General features: G+C 40.6%; 1 protein-coding gene across 1 annotated transcript in view; it reads left to right on the top strand.

The window, feature by feature from the left end:
• eif3ea (eukaryotic translation initiation factor 3, subunit E, a) overlaps nt 1-16,007 on the top strand; it is a 37,821-nt gene that overhangs the window by 10,341 nt on the left and 11,473 nt on the right. The window contains exons 6-10 of the mRNA XM_071205809.1: nt 4,274-4,399; nt 4,704-4,828; nt 7,692-7,818; nt 8,924-9,025; nt 14,885-14,994. Coding sequence (XP_071061910.1) covers nt 4,274-4,399; nt 4,704-4,828; nt 7,692-7,818; nt 8,924-9,025; nt 14,885-14,994 — 590 coding nt within the window. The remainder of the gene's footprint in view (nt 1-4,273; nt 4,400-4,703; nt 4,829-7,691; nt 7,819-8,923; nt 9,026-14,884; nt 14,995-16,007) is intronic.

The following is a 16,007-nucleotide window of genomic DNA, read 5'->3' as shown; positions in this document are numbered from 1 at the left end:
TGGAAATCAGAAACAGTAGCCTGCAACTTTTTTTCACAGTGATTATGCTCACAAAGATGTGTCTTGTTAGCGTCAGTTCATATTTCAGCCTAATTACCTTGTGATAACGACAGTTACCCAAGGTAATGGAGGGATATTATTGTAATTATCATTCTCAAGACTGATGGGGTCAAGCTTGCAAAGAAAAAGTTTAACAAAGCAAATCTCACTGGAAACATGTACGAACGTTTTAATAGGTTTTTGTGCATGTAAATGGTCTGCAAAGGCTTAAATCCCAAAGTTCACATCAGAGGAAGTTTTTCTCCCACACACTCCCCACCCTGCCTGTAACGCCTCCATTGGACTCATTTGTTTACTTCAATAACATAGTGACATCACTATTTAACACTTGCAATTATATTGGCTAGTGCTCCAACTCGTTGTACGTGATTTGCTTTTTCCATCAAAGCTTGTACTGTGCAGTTTTCTGCCATCCCTTTGTGAAGTGTGTCTGCACCTCCCATCAGAGGTCAGCTCATTTTTCAATTAATTTAAGTCATTTGCACACTTTTGGCTATTTCTGGTTTGTAATGTAGGAGGATTAAAATATATTTTTTAATAAATCTGTTGATATTAATACTAGGGATGTCCCGATCACCTTTTTTTGCTCCCGATCCGATTCCGATCATTTGATTTTGACAATCTGCCGATACCGATTTTTCCCGATCCGATCTTTATGCAATGCATTAAGAGAAAAAAAAAGGTAACAGATAACGGCTGGTCATCCAACGCGATGAATTAAGCTATCTTGGCTGTTATTGTGTTGGCCTTTTCACTGTTCTGGGGCAGTTTCTCTTTCCTTTTAAAAGTCTCTGAAAGTGTCGGTTGTTTCAGTGCCTTTACTTGAGTGGCCGCTGTGTACTCGCCGTGTTGTTGTTGGTGTTTGTTTCTCAGGTAGCGTATTAGATTGGTCGTGTTGAACGTAGCTCTGTTCTTTCCACCACGCGGAACCTCCGCCTTGCAAACATTGCATCTGGCTGTTACACTGCCTTCGCTTTCAATTTTATAATACTTCCAAACTCCTGATATTTTCTCTGTCCCGACTCCCGAGTCACCAGCTGAACGTAGCCTCTCGTTAGCTTACTGCTACTATTAGACACTGCGCCCACTCTGTTGCCAGATTTCAGAGAAATAAGCAACCAGGTCTGAAAACAAGCCCAAAGAAAGCAACACATACATGATGTTGTGTAATTTTAAACCAAAACTAAGGCCTCAGGATGACTTTAAGACGTGAACATGGTCATTTTTGTTTTGTAACATTAAATTAAAAAAATATATTTTATAAAAAAAAAAAAAAAAAAAAATTCCGATCCCCGATTTTTTTCTCCCGATCCCCGATTTTTTGAAAATCACGTGATCGGCTCCGATCCCCGATCACGTGATCGGATCGGGACATCTCTAATTAATACAGTTTTCTTCTTTATTTAAGTGTTATAGCATGCCGTGTTATGGCATGTGATCCTTTCTCATATCCATGAAAAAAAATGTCTAGGGCCTCTGCCTCATCAGATTTGACCGTTCTTTTCTATTGTGTATACCCTAACTTTATGGAAACTATGATATTAAATTGTTGGACTCTTAACCGCAAACATGACAACAGATGTGAAATGCTTGCTGCAACTAAGCCCATATAGTAAGTAGGGATGGGAACGATTAATCGAATATTTGAAATTATTCAGGTATTCGAATAATTATTCAGGTATTCGAATGAGTTATTAATTTTTTTTATTTTGGGAGGAATGCCTAAGTTGATTACATATTATCAAATTGAATAATTCAATGTATACGACAGTGCCATAGCTAAATGTGTTAGGTGACGTCTAAAGGTGTGTTTTGCTCCGCTCACAGCGGGCAGAGCTGCAGGTGCTGATCTCTCTCTCGCGTCCGGTTATACTTCACTCGGTTATACTTCACTCGCGTTTGTCCGAATCCATCAGATCTAGTTAGTTCTAGCCAATGATATGGCTGCTGCCCCTCCCTACACGCAGATCACGCAGACTCAAACCTCATCTTAGGTCCAAATGTGGCGCAAATGCGCTCCGCAGCCCTTGCGAGGTTCCGGCGCTAACAGTTCATGAGCGTGCTCCCCCGCCCCCTGTCAACACTCGCGACACACGAGTGGCCAGCCTAAACAACAATAAGTGCTGCTTGGCAACCGTGTGTGGCGGCAAAGTACATAGACATTTTGACAGGAGAGATTTAGTTTTGCCGGTATTCAACATATTTTACCAGTCATAGTCCGGTAATTATTTACACTCTAAGAAGAGTCCTACACAGACATGGCGTCAAAAAGGAGTAATGTGTGGAAATATTTCGACCAGGTTAGTGAGTGCGGTGTAGAGGTCAAACTATGCCAGATTAAACTTATATATACATTAGAGATGTTAAGATTCACCGATTCGCATCGGTGCACCGGCATAAACGTTCAAGATGCGAGTGCACCGGTTGAAAGAGTGCACATCGGCTACAGTTTGGGTTGAACTCGCGATGCATCGATTGCGTAGCGTCTTTGCATCGGTAAAAAACCGATTCATTCATATAAAATCCCCTCATCTTGTCAACGCTCAGCAGAGACGATCTTTGATATTTGCTTCGCCACTACGGAGGCCGAGAGTCTCAGTTATCAACCCACACGGAAGTTGAGGAGAAAGAGAAACACAGCGCACCGAAAAATACCTACAAATCAAACGTTTGGCAATACTTCGGATTGTTCAAGAAAGACGGTGTAATAGTCCTTTATGCTATATAGTTGACCGCAGGTCATGGAGAGTAATAAGGTATCCGTAGACCTTTGTATGAGGTATCTTTATTACTTAACAGGTCTACAGCCATGATACATAGATCCGTCCTTGATGCGGGCTTGCATACACACAGTATCACTCCGCAGCTGCACCCCATCAGTAACGTCCTGATGGTATATGTGCGCGGCACTATATACTACAGACGGTCAACTTGAAAAATCGCTCGCAAATTGTTAACGATGCCGAGCCACTTTAAAGTACACAAGTAGTACGAGGAACTTAGCGACGCACATAAAGAGGCGACATGGGGTCTGCGGCTGAAAAGAGAAACCTGAAAGTTAGACTGAGTTAAATCACTCAGTGAGGTGTTCGGTCAGAGAGAGTGGTGTTTAGTTTACAGCAGCCTGTGAAGGCCAATAATAATTTAAATGTCTTCCTTACTATAAGCAGTTATGAAATACCTGTTTGTGAAAGGTTATTTATATTCTTTATTGTTATAGAACCCACTGGTGAGTTAGCCTATGAGTGTTAAGCACATCAGGCTGGCAGCTGTATGGGCATGGCACCATGGTAGCTGTTATTTGTTAATCATGAGCAATGCATCCTTACATTGTTTAACTGTGAGGTGTTATAACATTGTACTGTACTCTGGAGAGCTTTTAAAGGTAAAAAAATAAACGGCATGATGGGATGTGCAGTACCAAATATGTAAAGCACTTTTTTGTTAATGTATGATTTGCTGCATATAAGGAATAAAACAAAAATCCTCTGTCGTACCATATTGAAGTATCATTATTTTTGCATAGTGTTGAATCGTATCGTATCGCATAATGTTGAATCAAATCGTATCGAACTGTATCGCAACAGGGGTGAATCGTATCGTATCGCATCGCCTGGTGTTTCAAATGTATCGTTAATGTATCGTATCGTGGCAACGTATCGAGATGCGCATCGCATCGGCCTCAGTGATGGAGATGCACATCCCTAATATACATACTATACCTTGCTATTCCCGCAACCTCCATTCCAGCTGAGAGGGTCTTCTCTACAGCTGGCCTGATTGTGAATCGCCTCCACACATGAAAGCTGTAGGCCTATAGCTGTCAAACTGTGATCACCAGTTAAATATATTTGACAAATTCGACTTGGTTTCTACACTTATTTGAACATGTATTTTTATTTATTTCCAAAAATTATCGAAACATTTTTTAGATTTTTTTTTTATATAGGATATGTACATATCGGTTAACCGGTTAACCGTTTTTTGGGGGTTCGAATATTCAAATATACATTTGCTTTCAAATTCCCATCCCTAATAGTAAGTAACCTTAACAGTCTTAATATTTTTAATCCAGTTCAGTAGTGCCACTGAAGCCAAACAAGCAGTGGCAAACTCAAGCCCAGCGTCACTGTGTATGTCAACTAGTTGGAGTAAAATGTTTGTTTTAATGTTGTTTGCTTCAGGTTTGAATAATGCACTGTTTGTTCCAAAGGTCCCGGCTACAGACAGGAATGCCCTGAACTCCCTGTGGGGCAAGCTGGCCTCTGAGATCCTGATGCAGAACTGGGAGGCTGCCATGGAGGACCTCACCCGCCTAAGGGAGACTATCGATAACAACGTAAATGCTCCACTTCTCAGAATTTGATACCAAATTTAGATTCCCTTACATAGACTCCCATATTGACATTTCATTTTCAGGAGGGCTCTGCTGTGGCATATACCCACACACACACTTATCAGACCACTTAAGAATTTGGATTTTAGTATGAAGTGGTTACAAGTTTGATTGATGACCATTTGGGAGAGTAGGGCTTGGTGTTATTGTGCCTTATGGGAGAATAGCTTTTGTTTTGTACTTTGTTTTCACCTTGCTTCTCTTCTAACCCTAACCGTGTCTATTTTCCTATCTTTGTCCTTTCCAGACTGTCACCTCCCCGCTCCAGGCCCTCCAGCAGAGGACATGGCTCATTCACTGGTCCCTCTTTGTCTTCTTCAACCACCCCAAGGGCAGAGACAATATCATTGAGCTCTTTCTGTATCAGCCACAGTAAGTACAATTTCTCATACATTTTCCTGTTTTAACCCTTTTAAGATTTTACATCCAGGAAATGTCGAGAAGAATACCAGGAAGCAGTTGTAAAGATAAGATCCCTTTCCACTAAACGATCGCAACATGAAAGGAATGGTTCTGTAGCCTGGTTGTACCATAAAGCTAAGTCCATCCATAGACTGTTATCTTTTCCTTTTGGCAAAATCTGCTCTGTGAATTAAAAAATATGCATGTCTGTGTAGTTAGTGTTGCTTCAAAGATCACAATGGTCGAGATTCTATCTATACTAAACGTTTTTTCTACCAAACAACAGCAGCAAAGTAATGTTCAGACCTATTCCTGAAAATTGGCCTAAATTGATTTGGCATAGCCAAAAGCTGCCACTTAATACTTCTGAGAGACTGTACAGCAACTTTGAGTATTTCAACAAATGATCATCCTAACCCAAAATAGTTTTCTTCTGTTATGTTGGTAATGTGACCGTTTGTATGTATGTTTTGGACTTATTGGACATGTGAGCTATATGTGTGTGGTTATGTATCTGTTTTTTGTAAATTGGTCCATATGAAATTATATTGCATTGTCGCTAAATTCTAAATGCTAAGATGATTTGGAGAAAAGGTCAGGGATTGTTTTTTTTCTAACATTAAGTTGATTTAGAGAAAACCATTTTGCTTTAATAACAAATGTTCGGGTGTTGGGCTCCATCATGAACCCCGCTGGTATTTTTAAAGTGGTTTCAGAAGTGTGTGTTTTCGTGTGGTCTGTTTACTCTCCAAGTCGTAGAACGAGGCCATGTGTATCGCAGATCGGAAACTTATACACTGCGTTAACATTTGCACACCGCCCATTCTGATGTCTTTGCTCCCCCCCCCCTGTTCTGATTGCAGGCTTGTATAATTGTACAGATGATTGGCCTCCACAGACAGTATGACGGGCGACCACAACACAGCGCACTCAAATGTCTGGTTCCCTGAATTTTACTCAGTTTTTAATTTTTATTGAGCATGATTAAAGAGGCCTGCCCAATAATTACTCACCCAACCATCTGTGTGGACAAACTGAGGTAGTTTTGTGTGCTTTGCAGTTTCACAGTCTAGAAACCTCATGTTTTCCCCACTGAGGCTTGGCTCTTGTTCCCCATCTTTTGACCAGTACTTCCTTTGGCTGGAGTCGGTGACCAGCAGCTGGCCTTCAGCTTCATATATGACCTCCCTTACCCCTGCAGTCAGCAGATGTTGGTCCAAAAACTTGTTTGTGTAAAAACTTGTTTGTGTACTATGTCTGACTTACTTGATAGTCATTGGTTCTGAAAAGCTTTCGTGTCAACAAACCCATAAAATGATGCCCATTAAGGTCACGGAACACTATTTCATAAAATGTTGCTTTTTGAACCGCCATCTAAAAAATATATTTGTTGTTATTCAGGGTGGACGTTGCTTAGGAAGTAGACTGGTCGTCCTCCAATAAGAAAGTCAATTTTCTTTCAACATAAGCCCCTGTAGTCAACATGTTTAGGTGTCCTTTGGCAAGATACTTTGTTTTGCTCTTGATGGCCTGGTCTATGGTTTGCGAATGTGTGTGAATCGCAAAAATAAACTATTCCTCATTTTACTGGAGACTGACTGGAACTCCATTACGGACCCCTGGTGGTGAACCACTGGTCTATATCACTCGTTTTATTGTTCAACGTAATTTTCTTTTATAAAATGGCCACAAAACGTGACCTTGTTGTACCCTGTCCCACGTCCTTCTATGTTCTCCCTCCACTCCCCCCAACCCCCACACACACCTTTTAACAGAATAAATCTGAATTTATACTTGATTTCTTGGCTGCATGCTTCTGTAGCATCTTCAGCAAACCAGTGCAGCCAGTGACGTTCCAAAAAAGATGAAGTCCCCTAAGTGGAGTTGGGTGAATGCCCTGCAGATATGGTACAGTGACTCATGCAGGATCGCTTGCTATTGGAGCCCCCCCTAGAGAGTGAGTAGGTGTAAGTTAATCAGGAACACAGTGCGGAGCATTGCGGTTTTCCACGGGAGTCAAGCAACTACAAAAGGAAGGAGGGAGCGAGAGGGAGTGCTCTACTAAAACCAGAAACATGATGGCTTTGCCGAGCAGCCCACTGCTGTTTTTAGACTCGACATCACTACTGCCACAGGTCCCCCTGTCCCTTTAATTGTTTCAGCTAATTAAACTGCTGCCGGCTGTCTTTCTCTGAACACCATGTGTTCCTCCGGCCTCAGCTATAGGAGACATGAAGGGGCCCACTCCACTTCCTCTTTTCAGATCTAATTTGATCAATTTGGGGTTGGGTGGAGGGTAAAGTTCAAAGATGGATATTAAAAAACACTAGGGAGTTTTGGTGATGCAGTTAATGTTGATGTTGATTGCCAGCTTGACAAGCAATATGGTGTGTGTTTGTGTGTGCAGACCTGACATGCTGTTTTTACAGAACCCTGTCTCCACAGTTGGTGTGGGATTAGAGTCAGCCTGTTAGCAGCGTCCTGTCTCTTGTGTTCAGCCCTTAGCTAGTTGACCTGTGGTTGGAACATCAGTCCCTGATGGATTGTGTTTCAGCTACTGAGCAGGTCCCTGCTCACTGATCTATATCTTCTTGCCAGGGTTTCCTTTTCCTCCTCCCCTCTTGGTAGGACACTAATGAAAGAGACGGCTTAAAGCTGCGACCCATGTCCAGAAGCGAGGGGTCCTGTCAGGACATTTATCTGTTTTAGCCGCAAAGGCTTCCCCTGTGTGCTAAATGCCAGGAGCCCAAAAGGCAGCCAAGATGTTCTATTATGTGTCCTTGTAAAGATCATGTCTTTGCTTACATCAGTAATTATCCTTCACTCTTTCCAGGTACCTCAATGCTATCCAGACTATGTGCCCACACATCCTGCGTTACCTGACCACAGCCATCATCACAAACAAGGATGTCCGCAAGCGTCGGCAGGTCCTGAAGGATTTGGTGAAGGTCATTCAGCAGGTATTACAATTAATTTTTTTATTTTACAACAAAGTGTACATGGCTACCGGGTCTTTGCTTATAGGCCATATACGTTAGAGGATGAGTAAGTCTGACCATTACATTAGAAGGTTAAGGAACCAAAACTCAGTATTGAGTAAGAACCGAATCCAAAATGCCCAGTAACCAAGGCTCAGGGTTAGTGTTAGGGCTTTCCTGTAAGTAGGCATGTGACTGTTTTTTAACCCCTTAAATAACTGAAATCAAGAACAATTAACAACCTTAATCAATAAGCGGAACTGAAATCATTCAAATCTAAACGATACCCAAACCTAGTAAACTAGGGCTTCCCTTTTTTAAGCTCTGCTGGTGTATATAGGTTTTTGGTCCTAGCTCAAAACACATGACTTCTGATGAATGTGCGACTGTACCAATGTCTTCTCCACCAGTGATTGTACCTACATCAGAGATCTGAGCACTGTCTTGGTGGGTTGTGGGTAATCTTTAAAACATGCACCCAGTGCTCTCTGCTCTGTGGCCTCAGGTCAGGCTGAGTCTCTGTCATTGAGTTCAAAATGTGTTTTCACTCGGACCTTTGTAAATTGTTATCTTTATTTAGCTTGTGTGCCCAGCAGGTGGTTTGTCCTCACTATCTACTCATTACCAGTCATCACCTTCAACCAAACTAGGATTTATGATTTCCAGAGATGCACCGCCTCAATAGATTGCCAGTCAAAACAGTCAGAAACTATTTGTGGTCGATTGGTTATATACACATATGCAGCATGATCGTTATCGATGTCAGTTATATTTTTTTATTTGGGAGAAGATAAAACACCTCTGAATTGGCAAATATCTGAAACGGCATATCATATTTTAAATGAACGGCAAGAAAAATTACAAATATCCCCATCTAATTATTCATTTATTATGTTTATATTCGGACATTACTCATTTCTATTTAATTGCACAATAAACATAAATTACATATTTATGCTGAAGTATAAATCTACTTTATTAAACATTAAATTGTTATAATTCTAAGCTATAGAAGCTTTTATTAAGAAATAAATGTCTTAAGGCATAATACTTGATTATATAATATTGATTTCTTTCTTTTTTTCAGGAGTCTTACACCTACAAGGATCCTATTACAGAGTTTGTGGAGTGCCTGTACGTGAACTTTGACTTTGACAGTGCCCAGAAGAAGCTCAGGGAGTGCGAGTCGGTGAGTAAGCACTTCTGTTCTGACCTTCTGTGACCAAGAAGAGAAGTCACGGTTTATTGTGGCTCTCCATGACTCAACAAAGGTCTCCTGAGCATTTCAGAACTTTTGCTGTAGAGCATCGCAGTAAACATTGTTAGTAATCGCATGGTCTCTGTAGGACCCTCTGTCTGATCAAACAGCGGTTTTGATGATGGACTTCAGCTTGGGTCCCGTTGAAACAGAACACTCAGCCTGTGTCTCATACTATCAGATATAAAGCTCCTCTTGGAAACTGTGACTCAGGCTTCAGTCAGATTGGACTGTGGCCTTTAATTGACCTATCAGGCTTTGAGTTAACAGTAAAAGCATTATAAGCAAGTCTCTGCAGACACTCTCTATAAGAGGGATATCTGTCAAAGCACCGTCATTTCAAAGCGTGCATTTCAATTCTTGGGTCTTAATGTAACATGAAGGTAAAGGTCCTCTTTGTATGTTCACTACAAAGATGAACACACAGAGAACACTGATCTGTGATAAGTTATATGTAGAGCTCAGTGGAACAACTTAGTATGACAAATTGTTTTCAATTCTATTTCTATTAAAGCTTCTGTGGCTATGATCTGTTAGTGCCATATGTGTTCTGAGAACAGTTCTGACACTCTTCTCATTCTAGATAGAGCTCGGTAGTAGTACATCCACATGCTATTTTGTCATTTGTTTAGGAAACAAATGGCACTTGTTATACATTGGTCAAAATGTATAGTGACAAACAATGTAAAGGAATGACATTGTTTGGTGTCACTAAGTTACTGTTATACAAGGTATCAGTTTCACTTTCATTATGTAGCATTGCCCTCTACATATCCATACCAATGCATCTTAAACATTTTCTCTAATTCATATAAATGAGGTCTCAGTATAATGCAGTGCAATTCAACATCAGCACAAACTATCATACATACTACAGCCTTCAACATTATTTCAAAGCTGTAATCATATTTTTTTTTGGGCAAAAACTGGAAATGATAAACTCTATACACAAAAATAAATAAGAGATTTATTAGTCTTCTAAAGTGTTGCTAACATTGCTTTCTGTGCAACATATTTAGACATATTGCAATGCATTTCCATTCAGTTGGGTACATTGCGTGTTTATGTTTATTTAGGATCCCCAGTAGCTTTTGCTCTTGACAAAAGCTACTCTTCCTGGGGTCCGACACTTAAAGCAATACACCAATAATACAACAACATTCAAGACATAAGTCCTGACATCATCAACATCATCACCAATATCATCAACAATTTCCAACATCATCAACAATCTCATCCACTTTCAATATCAATCTCAGCCAAGGATGAGTGCACTCGACACTAGGGGTGCAACAACTAATCGACTTAATCGATTAAAATCGATTACCAAATTAGTTGGCAACTAATTCAGTCGTCGATTCGTTGGTGACGTCATCACGTGTGTTCTACACCCCGTTAAGCTCCAACGTTATCGCTCTTTTTTATCGGTACAGGAGACATTTAAAACATATGTCATATGTATTATTGCTACATAAACATTATATCGCAGTCTTAGTGTCACCAACTCCGTTTCTAATATGCAATATGACTACAAAATGCGTCTATAATGTATTTTCGATCTTCCCAATTCAGACGAGAGATCTCTCCCCCGCCTGCTTGCGAGGGGGCGGGGCGGGGCAGTTTACACACACACGTAGCTGCTACGTGCATGCAACACACACACATGGAGGAGATGGCGGAGAGAACGCGCTCTGAGGTATGGTTAAACTTTAGCCGTGTCGATGTGGACAATGCTCGTTACCAAAAGTGCAATAAGAGTTTAGCATGTAAGGGCGGTAACACGAGCAATTTGTCTAAACATTTAGCAAAAGTGCTCCAGATCCAGACGGAGAAATGCACCGGGTTCCACTGTCTTTCTAGCAGCTCTGTTGCCCCGTCCACGAGTAACGTTTCCACGTCAGGTGTTCTGTATGCTAGCAGCAACACACAGAGTTAACTCAGTTATAAAACATGGGTTAATGATTAGAGGTAACTGAGTTATTTATTTGTTAAAGTTTCAGCTATTCTGTTTACAGTTCTGTCATCACATTATTTAATATGATTTGTTAAAACATTGTTGTTTCTTTTGATGTGAAATATTATGCATTTAATTCAAATAAAAAGCGATGTTTAGTTAGTTTACCTTATTTCTTGTCAAAAGAACCGTTAATACTATCGTTAAAAGGACCGGATCGATAAGCAGTATCGATATAGTAGTACAGTTAAAACTTTAACGATCCGAATAATCGATTAATCGTTTCATTAATCGATTATCAAATGAGTCGTTTGTTGCAGCCCTACTAGACACCCACCAGTGCAAAGCATGAGATCAAAGTAGGGTTCACAGCTCACAAGGGTACAAGGTCATTAGCAGATGGCCCTTCAATCTCTTCTTGAAAGAGGCTCTGGACTCTATTTCAGTAAGGTAGTTTGGCAATGAGTTCCATTCCTTTTTAGCTCTATAAGACACAGAAGATTTCAGAAGATGTGTCCTGGGTTTAGGTGCCAGTAGATGGCCTGATGTAGCATGTCTAGTCTTATGGTCATGCTCGTCTCTTGTGTAAACTATTTGATCATAAAAATACAGTGTTCTTTTGCTAAATTGGACATTATTTGTACACGGTAACAAGAATGCCTCTACAGATAAATGATGCGTCACATTGATGGCATAAGTAGAACTTTCCTGATTCTAGCGCTGGTCTGGTGTTGTGCTATATGTATGTTTTGTGTAATTACATTTTTGTTGTTCATCCTTTGCTCACAAACTGTAATTTAGTTTTTACCCAATGGACTTGATCATTTGGACCTAGAGAGGAATAAAAGACAATACCCTGGGTTATTTGGCCCATTTATCTTGCATCTCGACAATAAACCTTCAGAATGAGAAACATCTGTCCTGATCAAATAGTTTTTTCCCAGGAGTAAATGTTTATAAATCATGTCAGCGGTTTGCTGGCGGTTCCGTTTCATTTTAAATCTAATATAAGGAGTCTTTAGCTTCCCTAATCAGTGTTTAACAAATGAGGAAGTTACGACAAAACTCATTGGAGAAGATTTGTTTTTACTTAGTCATACCCTCAAAAAGATCTGTTCCATGGTCAGAAAAAAGTCCAAGAGCATGTTCCAAGAGAAAATAAGATTGTTCCTGTTCAAAGCCCTCAAGGGGCCATATCCAAATGATGAAATGTACTATCAACAATATTAGAGTTGTATCCTATTTCAGCTAAAACATGACTCAAGCACTCAATCACTGACCTTGTTAAACACTTGCACGCACTTTTTAGGAACTCTCCGGGTTGGTCTTGACCTCACCCCGTGGGGTTCTGTTTACAAAGACCCTACTGTGGTTGAAACAGATGCTCCTAACCAAACTACCTCTCAGGTCAGAGCCCAAGTTATTCCAGGTGCTTTTAACACTGGCTTACATGTCAGTCTTATCAGAGCATGTCCAGTAGGCACACACAACCTCCATTGACCTCATTCATTTCACAAGCAGATCTAGCGAGCTGGGTGGTTCCAAAAAATATTTAACTGCACCTTTAATGCATTACTACCTGTGATGGTCTGCAAACATTTTCCACCAAAATGTTTTTTTTTTCTTGAATTCACATGCAAGCTTTTAAAAAGCACATTATTTCAGTGGTCAGGGGAAGGGTTATGGACTGCGGAGTCATTAGGGTAAACGGATACCCCTTTGGGATGAGCTCTGGTCTTGATGAACATTTGTAATGCATCATTTCTGAGCCATTGGCAAGAGTGGCACACATATATGAACTGATTGCTGTAATGGCAAGATATGGGTATTGTTTTAAGCTCTCATATCTTCGGTGCTTTCAAATAGGTAGGTATTAAATTGTTCTATTCCGATGGTACCAGGGCTAATTTTCTTTCTTTCCCACCCCACCCCAATGTCGAATCACTGTCAGATGTTGGATGCTTGCATGTCAAAGATTGAAAAGTATAGGCCCACCTATAGTCAGGCCTTTAGGATTGCGCTTGAAAGGGCCCTTCAAGCCCCTTTCAGAATTAGTTTAAGCTTTGTGGTCTGAATCCCATATGACAGTAATTAGGGCACTTAACTGTTCAAAGTTTATCAGCCTAAGATAAGCGTTATCATATCTGAAATGTGCGTTGCCTGATAGAGCCATGTAGTTGGGATTTATTCAAGTAGAACTCTGCGCAAATAGCAGATTTCTAAGCTTAAGCAAACATAGCGCTAGTAATTCTTGGAGGGCTTTTGAAGCTCGGGGTCTGTGATGTGAAATAGCACTCGATGGAGATTTGGAATGCACTGAGAAGTGGGAGAATTTCACACAGTGGTACCTCTGGGGCCATAGCTGGGTCATGAGCATTTACAGTCAATTAATTGGCCATATGCAGTGGTGTCAAAGAGTCCACGTAAGGCCGTATTTCTTATTCTAACAAGACACAGGCAATGCAGTATGTGGACGCCTGAAAGGATTTGCTCTCATCTGTGAGTTTATTTGGACTGCTGGTTCTACAGTTGTTGGATGACTGGCGATCCTGCACAGTGGAGCTGACACTGAACTAGGTAACGGGTGATAAGTCTCTGACAATGTGGTCTTCTCTCAATGTGGTTTGCTATGTTCTTACCGTATCTTCACACGTGGTGGCTGAATCATTTGGATTTTTTTTATATTTGAAGCACCTACTAGGAGTATTACCTCACAAAGGGTTCCCTCATAATTTGTTTTCAAACAGATCTAATTATGTTATTGTAGCCAGCCTGGCTCCGCCTTTCCTGTTTGATTTAACCATTTATCAACAAGGGATTATAATTTGATTTTATTAAAAAAGATGATTTCCTTTATTGAATTAGACATGAGACTGCCAGAAGCAGACCGATTGAAACTTATAATGCTTATGACTCTTCATTGGTGTTCAATATAAAAATGCCCAGCTAGATTGTCCCTATAAAGTTCTGAAGTAGTAATAATACATAGGAAATATAATATGCTTGACGTTGCTCGTAACAGTATGTCAAAAAATGCATTTTCAAAATGCGACAACGGTGATTTTGGGCATTTCTTGTCAGCGGATTATTTGAAATATTTTGCAGCAAGTAATGGAACAGTCAGGAGCCGATAGAGTGAGCCTCCAAATGCTCAGCCAGGTAACCAACTACTTTCACTGTTCTGTCACTCATGCATCAAATCAGATCACAGGTGCAGATCACAGGTGCTTACAGAATGCTGAGAAATAGACAATTATTGCCAGAGTTTGTAATTTAATAGACACTACCGTACTTTTCGGACTATAAAGCGCACCTGCATATAAGCCGCAGCAGCTAAATTGTCCGTCTGTCTTGCTCTCGTTCTGTCTCTCGGTTCCACTTTTACTTTGGCGCGCAACCTCACTCTTTTCCGGCCTCCAGCGTTTCCTGCTGGAGCCCGCCGCTTAAAGGTGGCGGGCGCGGACCGGTCATAGAGCCCATAGAGTTAAAGGTGGTTAATCTTACCTGTAAAATCCATAGATTTAGGAGGTTCCCTAGTGGCCGTTAGCTGTACAAAGAAAATGGGGGGAAAAAGTCGTGGCTTATAGTCCGAAAAGTACGGTAGTTTGTTTTCCTGCCCTTAATATTCTGGGACCTGTAGTATTAAATTAAATTAAATTAAATTAAATTATTACATTTGCTGTTACAACCAGTAAAAGGATGGTTGCAGAATCAACCAGGACTGAAACCTAATGATTACCTTTTTATATTATGGGAAAAGAAACTTTGAAGTAGACCAAAAACAGACAGTGATAACTTCTGTCTTATCTTTAAACTGCATGCTTTCTGTCTCTTAGGTCCTTGTGAATGACTTCTTCCTGGTTGCTTGTCTGGAGGACTTCATTGAGAACGCCCGTCTCTTCATCTTCGAGACCTTCTGCAGAATCCACCAGTGCATTAGCATCAAGTAAGTTGCGCAATCCAATCCAGAAAAAAGATTATTAATTTACCCCTTTTAGAAGTAAAGATATGGTCATTTGTTCTGGGAATGTCATCTTCGAGCCTGAGGCCTGAAAAACAGGCTCGGGGCTTAACTGGTTAAAGCTAACAGGAAGTCCTAGTTGCTATCGCCAGACTTGGTAAGCAGTCGGTAAACAGGAAGTAAGAACATTGGCTTTGTGTTTAGTGGAATTTTCCTCACTGATAAGTGTTTATTGCCCCTTCTACACACAGCCACGCTGACCCCACAAATCTCGAGGATTACGTATTGGGAGATTTAACTGCTTCCAGGTCTCCACAGGTTGCTCTGCTCACTAAACTTTAAAGACCACCTGTCCGAGGCCATTCCCAGAGAGTTTTCTCCTAGGAAGAGGTGGGGGTTAGACAATGTGAGACGTTCCCAGGTGCCATAACAGGCAGCAATCTTTCAGCTTCTTTGCTTTGAGTGAATGAAGGTCGAAGGGTTTGTAAAGTCTTTATTGACTCCTTGCTCAAAATGCAGTTTTGTTGCATACAAATACAATTTACCTTGGATGCCTCTCCAAAACCATGACATTTAGTCAATGCTAATTACAGTGAGCATTAGTGGAGAGATAAAACACATTATAGTAATTGTCTGCAATTAAGAGAGATTATAGGATTTGGCTGCCCATTTACATCAATTTTAGAGAGTGAGAAAGATAAAGACGGAGCATTCAACCTTGTCAGCCACAGGGCTGTGCATCTTCACTGGTCTCACGATTCGATTACGATTATCCTGTCAACGATTCGATTCGGTTCGATATCCCGGTGCATCACGATTCATACCAATGCGTTGCATCCTCAATTTTCTATATTACTGCACATGGCTTATTTTTCATCAATGCATACATGCAGTAAATACATATGAACTCTCTTTTTATTATTTAGAAAGTGCTTCAGAAATCAATAAAATAAATGTCTTGACATTCATTTATAAACCAAAATAAATGAATTGTATAG

The sequence above is a fragment of the Pseudochaenichthys georgianus genome, chromosome 16 (assembly GCF_902827115.2).
Source record: "Pseudochaenichthys georgianus chromosome 16, fPseGeo1.2, whole genome shotgun sequence".
Taxonomy (NCBI): domain Eukaryota; kingdom Metazoa; phylum Chordata; class Actinopteri; order Perciformes; family Channichthyidae; genus Pseudochaenichthys; species Pseudochaenichthys georgianus.
The sequence above is the reverse complement of the archived record's forward strand: the minus strand, read 5'-3'. Positions and strand labels throughout refer to the sequence as shown.